Source organism: Trichomycterus rosablanca, chromosome 11 (assembly GCF_030014385.1).
Source record: "Trichomycterus rosablanca isolate fTriRos1 chromosome 11, fTriRos1.hap1, whole genome shotgun sequence".
Classification (NCBI taxonomy): domain Eukaryota; kingdom Metazoa; phylum Chordata; class Actinopteri; order Siluriformes; family Trichomycteridae; genus Trichomycterus; species Trichomycterus rosablanca.
The window spans coordinates 4,330,009-4,348,707 of NC_085998.1; the positions used below are offsets into that span (position 1 = coordinate 4,330,009).

Sequence of the window (18,699 nt, forward strand, 5' to 3'; positions counted from 1 at the left end):
TTGTCTCTGTCTGTCTGTATCTATCTGTCTGTCTGTCTGTCTTTATTTATCTGTCTCTGTCTGTTTGTCTATCTGTCTCTCTGTCTGTCTCTCTGTCTTTCTGTCTGTGTCTCTGTCTGTCTATCACTTTCTGTCTGTCTGTCTCAATCATGACTGTCACCCTTCCATAAACCACTATAAAATACACTTGATATGTTGTTAAGTAGTTAATGTGCTTCCCCGATTAGCAATCTGTACCGGCTCCAGAAATGCTCAAGGGTCCAGCTTTACTTTACACCCTCACATCCACAGTTTAAAGCAGCAGCAGCAGTTTCTCATCTGTTAAAAAGCGGTGTGGTTTTTGCCAGCCTGACTGTAGGACCTGAGGAATCCGCGCCGCCTGTCTCCGAGGCCCCGCAGTGGGATCGGGACGGAGCTGAAGGCTCCGCAATATTGCTCTGTGGTGCAGGGGCTGCAAAACAAGGCAGAGAAATATGCAGCATGAGAAAACGGGGCAGAATGGATGAGGGGCTAGGGGCCATCCTGAGGGCCCTGCGGAGGAGGGCATCCTGTTTATTAGTGCGTCTCCGCTCTCCTGCTTTGTCTCTGCCTCGTTTCTTGCACAGCCTCACCTGTCCCTTCTGGTTCTTTCTTTGTTCTCTTTATTTTCTCTCCAGTCTTTACGTCTGATCCCAGAATTCAGCTTTTATTTTTAGAATAATATGATAATTGATTCGTCTTTGATTTACATTCCAAACCACCAACACTTGTAGGCCTGTTACAGTATCTCAAACATTACAGTTAAGCTAAATCATTGAAGGTTTGAGACACCTGTGATCCGTTTTCAGTTTCCAACAATCCCACAATCTTCAGGAAACGGCAAACACAGTGTTTATTATCTGACTTTATTATTATTATTATTATCATCAAAGCACTGGGCTGCTATAGTCCGTCACAGGTATAATCACCACTATAATCAGGCCTGGTGGTGCCTTTTCCCCAAATCATGTCTTTGTAGATGAATATCAGCAGTGATGGGCTGGAGTAATAGGCCACAGTGCCGGTTATAGAATCTCCGCTCTGCTATTCGTCAGCCGGATGCCTACACAGACGTGATTTGCTGTATCTGAGGGTGGGCGGGCCAAAGGGACTCCGGCCTCTGCTGATCAGCCGTAACATTAAAACCACCTCCTTGTTTCTACACTCACTGTCCATTTTATCAGCTCCACTTACCATATAGAAGCACTTTGTAGTTTTACAATTACTGACTGTAGTCCATCTGTTTCTCTACATGCTTTGTTAGCCCCCTTTCGTGCTGTTCTTTAATGGTCAGGACCCCCACAGGACCACCACAGAGCAGGTATTATTTAGGTGGTGGATCATTCTCACTGACATGGTGGTGGTGTGTTAGTGTGTGTTGTGCTGGTATGAGTGGATCAGACCTCACCAAAAACATCCAGCCAACAGCGCCCCGTGGGCAGCGTCCTGTGACCACTGATGATGGTCTAGAAGATGACCGACTCAAACAGCAGCAATAGATGAGCGATCGTCTCTGACTTTACATCTACAAGGTGGACCAACTAGGTAGGAGCGTCTAATAGAGTGGACAGTGAGTGGACACGGTGTTTAAAAACTCCAGCAGCGCTGCTGTGTCTGATCCACTCATACCAGCACAACACACACTAACACACCACCACCATGTCAGTGAGAATGATCCACCACCTAAATAATACCTGCTCTGTGGTGGTCCTGTGGGGGTCCTGACCATTAAAGAACAGGGTGAAAGGGGGCTAACAAAGCATGTAGAGATACAGATGGACTACAGTCAGTAATTGTAGAACTACAAAGTGCTTCTATATGGTAAGTGGAGCTGATAAAATAGACAAGGAGGTGGTTTTAATGTTATGGCTGATCGGTGTAGCATGATTCAGAGCTCATGCACATTCAACTGTGATTTCTGGCCTTGGCCTGCATTTACCCAGATCTCTTTTACAGTACAGCATTGAGAAATGTTCTGAACATTTGGTGGATCTTACTTTTATACCCAGTCATGGTTCCTTTACCTGTTACCAATTCACCTGCTTATTATGTAACTTTTCACTGTTTTTGCTTCTGTCCCAATTTTTTTGCGTGTCTTGCAGGTGTCTAATTCAAAATTTGTTTAAATTATCCAAATACAACCAGGTTGGTCATTAAAAGTCGTTTCTTTTAATGATTGGTAACAGATTCCTGTTGTTATCACTCTTTACAATCCACATTATCAAAAATATTGGGACATGTCGTATTTATTAATGGACACTAGAAATGTTCATGTTAATGATCAGCGATCGTTTTATGATCATGCCATTTTTTTGTGCCGCCTCTCACACTCTTACTCTCCCTGTAGGGTATTAAGAGGCCAGGGGTCGTAGGTGCGCAGGTCCGGATGCCGGCCATCATCACACAGACCGTACGTCCAGCAGGTAAGAAGACCTCCTGCTATATTCACACGGTGTGTGTCAAGTTCGAGATCGGCACACAAAAGGGGGTGCATGTCCAAAAAAGTTGGAAACCCCTGACCCAGACAACATGATGTAATATAAAGCCTCCACAAGTGGCGTTTGCATACAAGTTTATTCAATTATTATTATTTTTCTCTGCGACCCATTTCTTTGACCCAAGGTTTGAAAAACCCTGCATTAGATGACCTGTACTGTACTGTTCTTATTTATATTGATCTATATTTCACACATATACAGTAGCACTCCATCCTCTCAGACGTCCCGCATCTCAGACTGACTCCTGTGCTTGTACTTTTTTAATCTGTCCGAATTAAATCTACCGCTTTTTCTTTCGACTGCTGCACTCAGCACTTTAAAAAATGATTCAGACTTGGACGCTCATGTAAGGTTTGTGTAACGTTGTCAGTTACTGTGTGATAACTGAGCGTCTGTAACCCATAAACGAAGTCCTTGTACGTGTGAACATAGTTCATTCATACCGACATCGTTCACTGTTGTAAATACAAACACAGCGAACGGCAAGAAATTCTGTAATCCACGTGTTTAAAGGTTTAGTTTTTTAATCTGATCATTTGCCGGTCTGTTCCATGTTCTCCATGTTTCCCCAGGTGCTGTAGGGAAAAGTCCGGTGCTGCAGGCGGGAAAATGTCCCTCCGGCGTCGGCGTGCAGCTCTCGGGGGCTCCGAAAAACAAAGTGAACGATCCAGGAGGAGGCTTGTTCAGGTACACATCTCACTTCAGTAAAGCCACAAAAAAGCAGTGACTCTTGTCTTTTGCACCAACAAAGTACCAGAGCTGGTACTGGTTCCTGCGACTTGGAGAACCTTTATGTGGGCGTTCCATCATCCGGAAACAGAAGTTGGAAGACACAAACAACATGAATGCGTGATCTTAACTGTCCAGAATTGACTTTTTTAAGCGTCTGTGGCAGATCGTGGCGCATCGGCAGATTGTCATAGACTAAACAAGACTAAACAGTTATTACTCAGCGTGTTGCACCAACATCTGTGACCGTCAAATTCTGTGACCTCAGTGCCGCATGTTGTGGTTTCTATTTATGTGCAGGAGCATTTAATGCAGATTCCGTGTGCTCACACACATCGTGTTCATGTAGATGCACGGTTTAGTTGCATTGTAACGTGTTTGATCCCTCCATGTACCACTGACGATTCATTACTGCTATTTTAAATTAATTAATTAAGTAATTTGGTTCTGGGAGTGGCATGGAGTTTATAAGACGTTGAGTTTTAGGGTCTTTTTTCCATAAGGATGTTTGGGAAACCTGTTAATGCGTCCATGGTCCCGTGGAACTGCAGATATTTTAGGCTCATGTAAAATAATGAGGTTGTTTTTGACACTTATACACTGAAAATAACACAAATATAATATAAACACACTGAAATACAATTAAAAACAGTTTAATATCCATATAAAAATACAATAAAAGCTGCACTTTAGCTTTACTTCTTCATTGTTTGCTTACACTTCTTAATCGTGGAGATGCTCGATCTTGGAGTATCGTATTTCGTTCAGTACCGGCGCATTCACATGACAAGTGGCAAAACAGCTTTTGCGCTGCTGTTGTTATTTCCTATAGAGTGTGATGGCGGCAGTGCGCAAAACTTAGCGTGACTTATTGTACTAGAACAGCGAGTGAGGAATGTGATTAGTGGAGGAACTTATGAGCAGTAATAATGAAGAGTAGTTTAGTGCTCCTGTCTCCTTCTTTTACTACATTAAACCACGTTAAGCTTTATTTTCAACCAGAAGCGTTTTAGACTCTGGGAGAAGCTGATTCTGATTCTCATCATTTCTCAGAATCTCGAGCTGTAACACAAGTTTAAAAGTGAAACAGGGAGGAAAATCCAGATAAACACAGATACATGTGGAGCTGTAACACTGGATCTGCACCTTATTCCACACTAATGCAGATTCGTCTCATGTTCACACTTTGATGACGTTTTACAGCACCGCTCAAGCCGAGCGCTGAACAAAGCGGCTGTGTATTGTTCATTTGAAATTAAATAAATAAATGATCATTAAAAAAAGGCTGAAGACGTAGAATTTAAGGGAAACCTTGAGTTTAAGGCTACAAATTTCTCCACAAAGTGCGTCAAGTTTCAAAGATTTTGAGTTTAGGGGACGTTGAGTTACAAGGTACCTCTGTGCTCTTATTAGTTGTAAATGGCAGAAAGCCCTTTATTTAACCCAGCAAGATTATGGGGCCAGTTTTTCTGGCTGAGAACTTGTGATTTTGGTACCAGCACCATCCCTGTGGCTGCAGTACTCAGCTCTGGCACATGGGGGCAGCATTTCCTTTAGCTGAAGCAGCTCGCTGTAGGCCAAGCTCTTTTCTTTTTCCATCTTTCTGTTTCTGTCCTAACCTGGAATTAGACACAAGGAGGCTTGCTTTGTTCTCTTTTAGAAACCACGTATATACAGGTTGGCTCTTTTCTCTTAAAAGTTGTGCTAAAACTTGTCTGCAGCCACTCAGACGAACCCTGAGCCTTAAGAGCATCTTTTGGATGATTGATTGTGAAAATATTGAGTGGGTTATCGGGGCGGGCTAGTCGGCAAAGCCGGCTGACACGGTGGCTCGTGGGTAGCACTGTCGCCTCACAGCAAGACGTTTCTGGGTTCGATCCCCAGGCGGGGGGTCCTTTCTGTGTGGAGTTTGCATGTTCTCCCCGTGTCTGTGTGGGTTTACCCCAGGAGCCCTGTCATGTTTTTTTGGTTTGGTGTAGCTCAGTAGTTAAGTACTGGACTAGTAATCATAAGGTTGCAGGTTCAAGCCTCACTACCGCCAAGTTGCCAATGTTGGGCCCCTGAGCGAGGCCCTTAACCCTCAATTGCTCCAACTGTATTCAGTCATAATTGATGCTTTGGATTAGAGCATCTGCTAAATGCTGCAAATGTAAGTGCAACTATTTAAACTGGTACAAAAACAAATCTTACATTTTAGTTTCTTAATAAATGTATTGATTGATTTAACCACTGCAGGAACACAGTGACTGTCTACAGTCAAGCAATCTTTACCCCTCCAGGCTGCTGTTATCACCTTAGAGTTTACTGATCAGATCACATTAATAAAGGAAAAAAAAACATCATGTGATCAGGTGAAGACAGATGAATTTATTCGGTAGTAAGTTTGGAGGAGAAACGTTAAGACCGAGACATTCCACCCTGAAAACTCTGCTTCTGCTCATGGTCTGCTCGTAGTGATTTACTCTGAGGCTGTTTTGCTGCCAGTGGAGGTGGTGCACTGCAGAAAGTTGATGGAATAATGAAGGAAAAAGGAGAAAGATTACCTCAAACTATTAGCCTGGAGGTTGAATCTGAAATGCAGGCTGACGTTCCCGGTCCAGAACGTGCCAGATTGATTTTGGAGTCAGGGTTCCGATTCTATCTCTGTCCATGAGATGTGCCTGTACTGAAAAGTCACATGATCTGAAGCGGCTGACTGGGTTAAAACAGTTAATGGTTATTAATCCTAGTAGGATGTTGTGCTGCATATGTACTCCTGAGATCCTGGGTTTGAATTTCCAGCTGTGCTATCAACCGGTTGGGTCTTCATGCAGACGTGATTGGGTATGACTGAGCAGGGGGATGACCAAGGCTTTGTGATGGATTAATATCTGACCCTGACCAGGGTAAAGCTGTGGCAAATCATTATATGTATGTAAACTTTTGAACTCGGTTATGCGTCACCACAGTGGATCATTTATTTGCCTATTTGATCTGGTACAATTTCTATGCTGGATGCTCTTCCTGACAAATTCCTCCTATTTATCTGGGCTTGTGACTTGCACAAAGAGTGCACTTATGTGTGTGTGTGTGTGTGTGTCCAAAAGCTACACTATATTGCCAAAAGTATTCACTCACCCATCCAAATCATTGAATTCAGGTGTTCCAATCACCTCCATGGCCACAGGTGTATAAAACCGAGCACCTCAGCATGCAAACTGCTTCTACACACATTAGTGAAAGAACGGGTCGCTCTCAGGAGCTCAGTGAATTCCAGCGTGGTACCGTGATGCCACCTGTGCAACAAGTCCAGTCGTGAAATTTCCTCACTACTAAATATTCCACAGTCGACTGTCAGTGCTGTTATAACAAAGTGGAAGCGATTGGGAACGACAGCAACTCAGCCACCAAGTGTTACCACGTAAAATGACAGAGCGGGTCAGCGGATGCTGAGGAACATAGTGCGCAGAGGTCACCAACTTTCTGCAGAGTCGATCACTACAGACCTCCAAACTTCATGTGGCCTTCAGATGAGCTCAGGAACAGTGTGTAGAGCTTCATGGAACGGGTTTCCATGGCCGAGCAGCAGCATCCAAGCCTTACAATCACCGAGCACAATGCAAAGCGTCGGATGCAGTGGTGTAAAGCACGCCGCCACTGGACTCTAGAGCGGTGGAGACGTGTTCTCTGGAGTGACGAATCATGCTTCACCGTCTGGTGATCCGATGGACGAGTCTGGGTTTGGCGGTTGCCAGGAGAACGGTACCTGTCTGACTGTATTGTGCCGAGTGTAAAGTGTGGTGGAGGGGGGGATTCAGTGAAAGGAACTCTCAATGCTTCAGCATACCAAGAGATTTTGGACAGTTTCATGCTCCCAACTTTGTGGGAACAGTTTGGGGATGGCCCCTTCCTGTTCCAACATGACTGCGCACCAGTGCACAAAGCCAAAGTGGATGAGCCAATTTGGTGTGGAAGAACTTGACTGGCCTGCACAGAGTCCTGACCTCAACCCGATAGATAGAACACCTTTGGGATGAATTAGAGTGGAGACTGTGAGCCGGGCCTTCTCGTCCAACATCAGTGTCTGACCTCACAAATGTGCTTCTGGAAGAATGGTCAAAAATTCCCATAAACACACTCCTAAACCTTGTGGAAAGCCTTCCCAGAGGAGTTGAAGCTGTTATAGCTGCAAAGGGTGGCCGACATCATATTAAACCCTGTGGATTAAGAACGGGAGTCACTCAAGTTCATATGCGTGTGAAGGCAGACGAGCGAATACTTTTGGCAGTATAGTGTAGGTTCACATAACCCAGTTTGGGATTTGAACCTCTGGAATCATTGGCAGCTCACTTTTGACCTCAACTGTGTGAGGTTTTTATATTACTTCAGCTTTTGATATTTGATTTAATATTATAACAAAAGTAAATGGTCCCTGGATATGTTGATACGACAACATATCAAAATATACTAGTTTCTGATTGGCTGGCAGGTGCTGCTCTGGACCTCATGGTACACGTTAGGACATTTACCAGTAGGAATACCGTCACATAAGTATTGGAGTGTGTGTGTGTGTGTGTGTGTGATCTGGACCAAAGAGTCCATCATAACGGTGTCTGTCCAGCCTTGGGGTGAGCTCTAGCTGGAGGCACTTATTGTTAAACCAATAAATCTTTAGCCACCGTGCTAATTAAGCTGTCAGAGCAGCATATTGCGGCAAACTTTCCCACCCGTTGCGCTTTTTTTTGGCCACAGCCCTCCGAAAGCTTCCATGACCCGCTTCTGGCACACTGTCCTGCTCTATCTGCTGTTTTTAATGACTTTAGTTTAGAACGTATGCAAGCGGCTGTCTGTAGTGAGTGTAGAAGGTGTGTTTTCAATCGGAGCGCTGGCCGTGATTTAACGTGGTGGGATTTGTGGTTTATTTGGCAACTATTTTTGTCCAAACTAACTTACTAGCAAGGCAGAATTTACAAAAAAAATCATCGTTATGATCTGTCTGCTGGACTGCAGGCAGGACGTTCTGTCCAGGGTGTTCCTACCCTATGCCCAGTGTTTCCCAGTGAAACAGGACCCTTCACAGTGGTACATTCTTCATCCTGTCAGGGTCTCAGTGGGTCTTGAGCTACCAGGTAACACAGGACACATGGCTAGAAGTGAATACGCCCTGGACTGGGTGTCAAATCCCAGGGGCAATTCACAGCAGCCAGTCTACCCACTGACACCTTTAGGAGGTGAGAGAGTACCCGGACGAACCCCTGGCACAAAAGGTTTTAACCCAGGCCCCTCCCTAGTGCTATGTGGCACCCAGAATGCCACCCGCTCGTACCCGAATACAGTTAGCGGCCCTCTTCTGGGTAGTTCGGTGGCGTTTGGCTGACTTTTTATATCCTCCTGAACTTAAGGAACAGCTCTAATAGTCTGTGTCAGCTTCCCACTGCGGTGTCAGCACTCGTGCATGTTCTGCAGAGCCCAACAGAGATGAAGCGGAGCTGCACAGCTCCAACTGGGGGGGCATTCAGGACCAGCAGGGCACAAAATTCACCTGTCAGAACAGTAGCTTGTTCAGGAGAAGAAAACGATCACCTATGACTAAAGCCCTGCCTAATTCACGGCCGTCAGATGAGCCTTTTCCAGTGTAATACACAATTTGCAGTGAAATTCTTTTGTGTTACATTTTTCAGACGTGTAGCGTTCAAGTGCCTCACTTTTACTGCTTAATTTGCACTATGAGGCGTCCTAGCAATCCTACGGCAATTCAGTTAGCAATCGCTTCGTGAAAATGTCCAGGATGTCGAAGTAAAGCACCTAAAAACACGACACGGGTAACTGAGATTGGAAAACTGACAACCAATTCTGTGGTTGTCTCAAATATTTTCGTCGCTGGATGTTCTAGGTTACGTTCTATTAGGGTATTAATGTAGCTGTGCCGTGTATTAGAGCTTTGTTTATTCTGTCATTTAATTTGAGTGTAATTTAATGACTCCTGTGAAATGTGGCTCTTTTCTTTCCAATCTGTAAAGTCTGTGATTTACGAGGTCCGTAAAATTAAGCACATTGTACCGTGAATTTAGTTGGGCCCTAGTTATGACCCATGCAACAAAGTTATAAGTGCCATCCCTGGTTGTTCTTCTTCAGCATTTGAATAAGAAAAATGAGGGCAAAGAATCAGCCTGGCATCGGCAAAAGTGCTAATAATGATACAGCGGCTCTCTTTTTTAAATTTAAATTTTCGGGATTTAGCAGACACTTTTATCCAAAGCAACTTACAGTACACAATCTAAGCAATTGAGGGTTAAGGGCCTTGCTCAAGGGCCCAACAGTGGAAACCTGGCAATGGCGGCAACCCTCTGATTACTGGTCTAGTACCTTAACCACTAGGCTACATCTGCCCTCTTTAGTCCACTTGTCTGTCGCTGCTGGTGGCTCGGTGGGTAGCACTGTCACCTCACAGCAAGAAGGTCCTGGATTCAATCCCCAGATGGAGCGGCCCAGGTCCTTTCTGTGTTTTACACGTTTCTGCGTGGGTTTCCTCCGGGAGCTCCGGTTTCCTCCCACAAGACAAAGTGAGGTGAATTATAGATACAAAATTGTCCAGGACTGTGTTTAATATTAAACGTGTAAAAAAAAACTTGGACAAAATGTGAGTTGCTTGGAAAAAAGTTTCTTCTTCTAAAAAAAAAAGAAACGGTGGTGATAATATCTGAGGTGAGAAGCTGAGAATGAAGTGACAAGCATCTGCGAATTGATAATTCTGTTCAACCTTTGTCTACCTGCCACACTCACACAAAACTAGCGTTTGCTAGGAACCAGACCAAAAGCCTCATAAACAATTGTCATTAAATATGTATATATACAGTGTATCACAAAAGTGAGTACACCCCTCACATTTCTGCAGATATTTAAGTATATCTTTTCATGGGACAACACTGACAAAATGACACTTTGACACAATGAAAAGTAGTCTGTGTGCAGCTTATATAACAGTGTAAATTTATTCTTCCCTCAAAATAACTCAATATACAGCCATTAATGTCTAAACCACCGGCAACAAAAGTGAGTACACCCCTAAGAGACTACACCCCTAAATGTCCAAATTGAGCACTGCTTGTCATTTTCCCTCCAAAATGTCATGTGTCTCATTAGTGTTACTAGGTCTCAGGTGTGCATAGGGAGCAGGTGTGTTCAATTTAGTAGTACAGCTCTCACACTCTCTTATACTGGTCACTGAAAGGTCCAACATGGCACCTCATGGCAAAGAACTCTCTGAGGATCTTAAAAGACGAATTGTTGCGCTACATGAAGATGGCCAAGGCTACAAGAAGATTGCCAACACCCTGAAACTGAGCTGCAGCACAGTGGCCAAGATCATCCAGCGTTTTAAAAGAGCAGGGTCCACTCAGAACCGACCTCGCATTGGTCGTCCAAAGAAGCTGAGTGCACGTGCTCAGCGTCACATCCAACTGCTGTGTTTGAAAGATAGGCGCAGGAGTGCTGTCAGCATTGCTGCAGAGATTGAAAAGGTGGGGGGTCAGCCTGTCAGTGCTCAGACCATACGCCGCACACTACATCAAATTGGTCTGCATGGCTGTCACCCCAGAAGGAAGCCTCTTCTGAAGTCTCTACACAAGAAAGCCCGCAAACAGTTTGCTGAAGACATGTCAACAAAGGACATGGATTACTGGAACCATGTCCTATGGTCTGATGAGACCAAGATTAATTTGTTTGGTTCAGATGGTCTCAAGCATGTGTGGCGGCAATCAGGTGAGGAGTACAAAGATAAGTGTGTCATGCCTACAGTCAAGCATGGTGGTGGGAATGCCATGGTCTGGGGCTGCATGAGTGCAGCAGGTGTTGGGGAGTTACATTTCATTGAGGGACACATGAACTCCAATATGTACTGTGAAATACTGAAGCAGAGCATGATCCCCTCCCTCCGGAAACTGGGTCGCAGGGCAGTGTTCCAGCATGATAATGACCCCAAACACGCCTCTAAGACGACCACTGCTTTATTGAAGAGGCTGAGGGTAAAGGTGATGGACTGGCCAAGCATGTCTCCAGACCTAAACCCAATAGAACATCTTTGGGGCATCCTCAAGCGGAAGGTGGAGGAGCGCAAAGTCTCGAATATCCGCCAGCTCCGTGATGTCGTCATGGAGGAGTGGAAAAGCATTCCAGTGGCAACCTGTGAAGCTCTGGTAAACTCCATGCCCAGGAGAGTTAAGGCAGTTCTGGGAAATAATGGTGGCCACACAAAATATTGACACTTCAGGAACTTTCACTAAGGGGTGTACTCACTTTTGTTGCCGGTGGTTTAGACATTAATGGCTGTATATTGAGTTATTTTGAGGGAAGAATACATTTACACTGTTATATAAGCTGCACACAGACTACTTTTCATTGTGTCAAAGTGTCATTTTGTCAGTGTTGTCCCATGAAAAGATATACTTAAATATCTGCAGAAATGTGAGGGGTGTACTCACTTTTGTGATACACTGTATATATTGAGGAGGGTATCTAGTCGAGGTGGGAATATTGCTGCAACGCCTCCTTCGACCCGCACGTAGTCCTTAGCAGAACCCTTTTTCACCCATGCACTCTGCACAGACGCCTCTCCATCTGCCAATCAGGGTCCTTACACAGAGTTTGAAGACCCCACCCACATAGTCCGGTCAACCCGCCCTAGCAGTAACGTATGCCGCAGGCACTTCCAATTTTCCCGCTACATGGCTCCCAGCTGACCAGGGCCAACGCAGCGTTTCAAACCGAGAAGTTCAGATTCCCGGCGCTGGTGTGCTAGCGGACGTCATGTTTTACACACTTTGGTTAAACTCATGACAGGAGCAGTAATTACTGGTTACAGAAGATTCATCAGTTCAAGTTTAATGTCAAACACAGTCGTGGACATTTCGTATCTCTAATTCACCTCACTTGCGCGTCTTTGTACTGTGGGAGGAAACCGGAGCTCCCGGAGGAAACCCACACAGACACGGGGAGAACATGCAAACTCCACACAGAAAGGATCTGGACCGCACCGTCTGGGAATCTAACCCAGGACCTTCTTACTGTGAGGTGACAGTGCTACCCACCGAGCCACCGTGCCGCCCTAAAAAAATAACTCATGATTTTCATTGGAGGTTGTTAATAGTTGTGGCAGGAAGTGACCTCTGTTCAGGTGCGCTCAGGTGCCGCGTTTTGTTTTTCAGGGACGATGACGACATCAACGACGTGGCGTCCATGGCCGGCGTGAACCTGAGCGAGGAGAATGCCCGTATCTTAGCGACCAACTCGGAGTTGGTGGGCACGCAGATCCGCTCGTGTAAGGACGAGGCCTTTTTGCCCACGGGCCTCCTGCACAGACGCATCCTGGAGATGGGTAACACACACACACACACACACACACACACACACACACGGTTTATTGTTTTTAAGTCAATAGCCTCGCAGGGATGGTCATGAACGCTACAGTCTCAGGGAAGTTTGCTGTCATTAGAACTGAAATTGAGGACAATTACAGAATCAGACGTGTCCTGAGTGTTGGGTATCTACTAGAACGCAAAGAACACATGACATCTGTCCAAAAATGCTAATAATATATATTTAATTTCCTATCAAGACACAATTTTACACACAATTAATTTTTTAATTATATTTTTCCCAATTTTTCTCCCAGTCGAGTCGTATCCAATTACCCGATCATATTTCATCTTCAACTTATTTTATTTTATTTATTTTTTCTTTTTCCTTCCAATTTTCTCCCCTAATTTAGTCGTATCTAATTACCCTGGTTGGGTTACGCATCACCTCTACCGATACAACCCTCCACTGCTGACTGAGGAGCTTCCCCGTCGACATGTGTGCAGTACCGACTGCATCTTTTCACCTGTGCGAGGCGAGTTCATATGCAGACCAGCCTTGTGCACGGAGAGCCACACCCTGATCAGCACTATTCCCCGACTCCATCAGGCAGGCGCCATCAATCAGCCAGCAGAGGTCGTAATTGCACCAGTTATGAGGTCCCTATCTAGCTCCCACCCTGTATGAACAACAGGCTAAGTTGTTCATATAGCCACCCAGTACAGATGTATTCGAGATCCCAGCTCTGGTGTGCTAGCGTATTTTACCGCTGCGCTACCTGAGCTGCCCTATTTTATTTTTTAATTAATAAAATTCACTAAATATTTTCATTTATTTTCTTTTCATCTTTAAAACAGACACCCTGACGTCTGTTTTTTTTAGCTCAAACGTGGACGCATCTGACCACAGCACACGTTTCCACTTCCACGTCTTTCAGTCCATCTGAGATGAACTCAGGCCCGGAAAACTGGGCTGCATTTCTGCATAGAATTGATATACGACTTTTTCTTTGCACAATAGAGTTTCAGCTTGAATTTCTTGATGCAGCGGAGCGCTGTGTTAAAAGACAGTGGTTTTCCCAAGTACTCCCGAGCCCATGTGGCTATATTTATTACAGAAGCGTGATGGTTTCTCATGTAGTGCCGAATAAGGGCTCAAAAGTGACACACGTTAACAGAGGCGACAGTACTATCTTGTTTATACCATTAAAATGTGATCGTGCTTACTGTTCAGACAGCAATCTGCTCTCTTTCTGTTAATACTGAGTGATCCTGCATTGGCTCTGGGATCCACAGTTGCAGGAAATGCCGGTAATCTTTTACCGTTCCCTTTGAAAGCTTTTCCAACCGGTTTTGTTTTCGCTACTCGTTATCCTCTCATGATCAAGATGCGTGATGCTGTGATTAAAATAATCGCTGTGATTTACTTGAAAGAACAGAAAAAGAAAAAATTGTGTTCATATAGAAGTAAAAAAACAAGCTGATGGACGGTAACGGAGGATCTTAGCAGCTGTACGTGAGTCTAATTACGTCCTAAAGTGCAGACGGTCACTAAAATCAGCAAACACTCAGGAAGGAGCTTTTTAATAACAGGCTTTCTTTACTCCCCTTTAAAATCAGCTTCATTTGTTCCTGTTGCCTGAACGGTTAACATAGCCGGCAGTCGTGTGATATTTTGGAGGAAGTGTTTGGGGGAAAAAGTATTGGGACACCCTTTCTAATTTTCAACTCTGTGTTTCAGCCATAATTGCTAATAGAAATATATGACGGGCCTCCGACTGCAGCAATAGTTTAAGGAAGGCCATTTACTCTTCCACTATGACTGGAGTTTTCTGTCCTGCACAGAACCTTGACCTCAGCCCCATTCAACATCTCTGGAATGAACCGGAACATCAGCTGAGGCTTTCTTGACCAACATCGGTGCCCAGCCTCTGAATAAACACTAATTTCCACACATATACTTAAGAATCTTGTGAGAAACCTGCCCAGAAGAGCGGCTGTTGTTTTAGCTGAAAAGATCACACAGAGGTCACTCTGTTTTAATAGCATTCTTTGGGGCTGTCCAGCAAGCTTATGGTCAGGTGTCCAAACACTTTTGACCATAGTGTATGTTGGGCATCACACAATTATGTTCTCTACATTTATGTTTGTTAAAAAAAATGCAAAAAACAAAGAAAAAAACCATTAAATCCTGATGTATCAAATGTGATACAAACCAAAACTCATATATGCAAACTGTTATTTATTTATTTATTTTTTATTTTTTGTATTTCACAGAAGGTCAAATAAATACTTTTTTACACTTAAAAAAATATATAGAATTTTTGGGCAATGTTTTGGTGGTGTAGGCTTTAAGGAGTTAATGCAACAATGGCACTTGTAAGCAGCTCATGGTCAGCTGTCCAAATACTTTTGACCATATAGTGTATGTTCCAAGTCCAAAATTATGGCAGCATTTGTTTGCTTATCTTCTAAAATGGGCGGCACGGTGACTCGCTGGGTAGCACTGTCGCCTCACAGAAAGAAGGTCCTGGGTTCGATCCCCGGGTTCTTTCTGTGTGAAGTTTGCATGTTCTCCCCGTCTGTGTGGGTTTCCTCCGGGGTGCTCCGATTTCATCCCACAGTCCAAAGACGTGCAAGTGAGGTGAACTGGAGATACAAAATTGTCCATGACTGTGTTTGAAATTAAAAACTTGAACTGATGAATCTTGTGTAACCTGTAACTACCGTTCCTGTCATGATTGTAATGTTAAAATCCTAATCAATAAATAAATCTTTTTAAATTCTCTCTATATCTTTTAGCTAAGAAGTTTGGGGTGACCGAGGTTCCTTTAGAGGCGGTGAACTTCATTTCTCACGCTACACAGTCACGGCTGAGGACCATGCTGGAGAAAGTGTCGTCCATCGCCCAGCACAGAATGGACTCCAGTAAGGTACGTTAAACCCAGCGATAGGAGAACACGCCTCTCCACTATACATGTAAATGCATCTCACATATTTTACTTGTTTTATCCTGGTCAGGGTCGTGGTGGGTCTGGATTTACTGGGAAACACTGGACACCAGGGAGGAACACCCTGGTCAGGGCACCAGTCCAGAACTTCATTTTAAATCTGTATTGAAAGAATTACTGCTCTCAATTTAATCATTTCCAATTCCCTATTACTATTCGAATGAATGCATTTATTGTCATTGTATATAAAATACTACAAAATTGCAAATGTGCAACTCCTTAGAAACAAGAAACCAACTCACACACACACTCAAACGGTGAAATACACAACAATTAGGTCCTCAAATATTAAGATATAAAAAGAATCTTAATATATTTATATAAAAAGAAATATATAAAGTATATAAAAATGTAAACAAGTAATACCCACACTTTAAATAAAGTTTTAGAGGCTATCCAATGGTTTTGGGTTATTTTGGAGGCCCCAGTTATTCATTTATAAGTTTTAAAAGTGAAAAGTGTTCTGTATGTTTTTGTTTGTTAAAAAACATGCAGTGAAGAATGACTTAAAAAAATAAATACATTAAATCCTGATGTATCAAATGTGATACAAAACAAAACTCACTAGGCAGGAAACGTACATACACTACATGGCCAAATGTATTTGGACACCTGACCAGGACAAAAAACAAACCTATATGTAAACAAACCTGTATTTTCAGCTATAATAACGGCCTCTCTTTGACTTTGATGTATGTCTGTGGAAATGTGTTTAGTCAAACGGCAATAGTATAGCTGGACACTGAAATGGGTCAAGAAAGCCCCAGTTACTGTTCTAGTTCATTCCAGAGCTGTTCAGTAGGGCTGAGGTCAGTGCATTTAAGCCGAACTTTTCTTTATGTCTTTATAGAGCTTTGCTTTGTGCACAGGGGTGCAGTCATGCCAGAACGGTAAAGGACCATCCCTAAACTGTTGCTGCAAAGTTTGAAGTCTATCATTTTCTTTATATAATTAATTTATTACACCTGTTAGCAACTGTTGTAGCTGAAATGCATGAATTCAATCATTAGAAAGGATGTCGAAGTACGACGATAGTTTTCCATATAGTGTTTGTTCCATATTTCAAAACATGCGTCTCTGAGTCGTATCGTTCCCGATAACCTTTATTAACTGTTTATTATTTTTATTACATTGTGTCTTGATGTTTCACTGCTCCTCAGAAGGTTTGTCATCATTTTTGCGAGGCCGCTTGGTACTCTGATACGTTTAAAATGCAGGAACAAGTACAGTTTAGATGTAGATGTCGGCCCAGAGGGAGCACATGTCAAACTTTCCACGACGCGAATTAAAAATACAAAAAGAAGATGGATAAACACGCATCCGAGAGTGAGAAGACGGAGAAGCCGCACGTGCGCGCCGAGCGAGAGCTCTGAAAGTGATGGGAGGTGCTGGAGTTGAAAAGCTTGAAAGCCGGAGTTGTTTTTTTTATTTATCAGGTTGTTTATGTGGAAGCGGGAGAGGATCGTAGAGACGATCGCCGCTCGTATCTCGCTCTGCCGATCCGCACGTCTTCTCTCGTCGCGTCTTTTCTGTGTTGTGGTTTGGAAACGAGGCGCGTTAGAAGCGCACGGCCTGTGAAGCCGCTTCTCTGGCATCAATAGAAAGAAGAAAAGAAAAAGAAAACAGAGACCCACGACTCAAGCGGTAGATAAAGTAGTGACTGGATCTCAAAGACTTTCAGCTCAGTGTCACAGTGATCACACACACACACACACACACACACACACATAAGCGGAAAGAGTGAAGGAATTTACAGAAAAGCACGGGATTGAGGTTTCAAAATAAACACGTTTAATTACGGTGTTAACGGTTTGTTTACCCACAAACTGAGTTCTCAAAAGTTCCGGATGGCACGTAAACAAATGTTCAAAGGGACAGAAACGTCCCAGCGAGTCTAAACTTTTTCGCTTGTGGTTTTCTCTCGGTTCATCCTCGCTGTTTTCTCTCTCTGCTTTCAGGACGAGGAGTGTTACGAGCAGTCGTCAGACGTTCGCTCTCAGCTCAAGTTCTTCGAGCAGCTGGAGAGGTTAGAAAAACAGAGGAAGGACGAGCAGGAGAGAGAGATTCTCCTCAAAGCAGCTAAAGTGAGTTCGCTGGCTACTAACCAGGGTCCTTACAAATGCACAGAGTGGGCACTAGCCACCAGCCATGCCTGAGGGAGGGCAACAATGACTCCTACTGTCTAGTTAAGACGGCGGTCTCATTGTAGGCGTCTGTCCTGCTACCGCTTGGTAAAATTAAATAGTGGCCGAAATAACAGAAACAAACTAACAAGTAATAATAATAACATTTAATTTATAAGCACAGTGGTAAAGAGTTCCATAGTTTAGGACCAGCAACACTGAAGGCTCTTTCACCAAACAGGAAGGAACAGAAAGCAGGTAGGCCACCAGAACGTGGATAGAAAAGGGAAAGAAAAGATTGTGTTTCTAGAAATAATAGGAACTACAGGAACTATATCGAACCCAGCAGAGGCTCAACTCTGACTGTCAGTTTAGAGAACCTGACTCGTAAATTATCTGAGCCTCCATGCCTCCTCTGCAGGCCATAAATGGCAAGGCAGAAGGACAAGATTCTGTAACAGTGCCACCCATCTACGTGGCAGATTCCCATACGTTCCACCACATATTTAATGAGCTACATATTAGTTATTTCTGTATACACTGATCAGCCATAACATTAAAACCACACTCACTTTCTATTTGATCAGCTCCACTTACTCTATATAGAAGCACTTTGTAGTTCTACAATTACTGACTGTAGTCCATCTGTTTCTCTGCATGCTTTGTTACCTGCTTTCACCCTGTTCTTCAATGGTCAGGACCCCCACAGGACCACCACAGAGCAGGTATTATTTATGTGGTGGATCATTCTCAGCGCTGCAGTGACACTGACATGGTGGTGGTGTGTTAGTGTGTGTTGTGCTGGTTTGAGTGGATCAGACACTGTGTCCACTCACTGTCCACTCTATTAGACACTCCTACCTAGTTGCTCCACCTTGTAGATGTAAAGTCAGAGACGATCGCTCATCTATTGCTGCTGTTTGAGTCGTTCATCTTCTAGACCTTCATCAGCTGTTGGCTGTATATTTTTGGTTGGTGGACTATTCTC

The 18,699-nt window shown here is 43.8% G+C and overlaps 1 protein-coding gene across 2 annotated transcripts in view; it reads left to right on the forward strand.

Moving 5' to 3' along the window:
* LOC134323385 (transcription initiation factor TFIID subunit 4-like) overlaps positions 1-18,699 on the forward strand; it is a 108,384-nt gene that overhangs the window by 20,676 nt on the left and 69,009 nt on the right. For both annotated transcript variants that reach the window (XM_063004906.1, XM_063004907.1), the window contains exons 8-12: positions 2,366-2,441; positions 3,089-3,203; positions 12,428-12,597; positions 15,380-15,510; positions 17,547-17,672. In XM_063004906.1, coding sequence (XP_062860976.1) covers positions 2,366-2,441; positions 3,089-3,203; positions 12,428-12,597; positions 15,380-15,510; positions 17,547-17,672 — 618 coding nt within the window. The remainder of the gene's footprint in view (positions 1-2,365; positions 2,442-3,088; positions 3,204-12,427; positions 12,598-15,379; positions 15,511-17,546; positions 17,673-18,699) is intronic.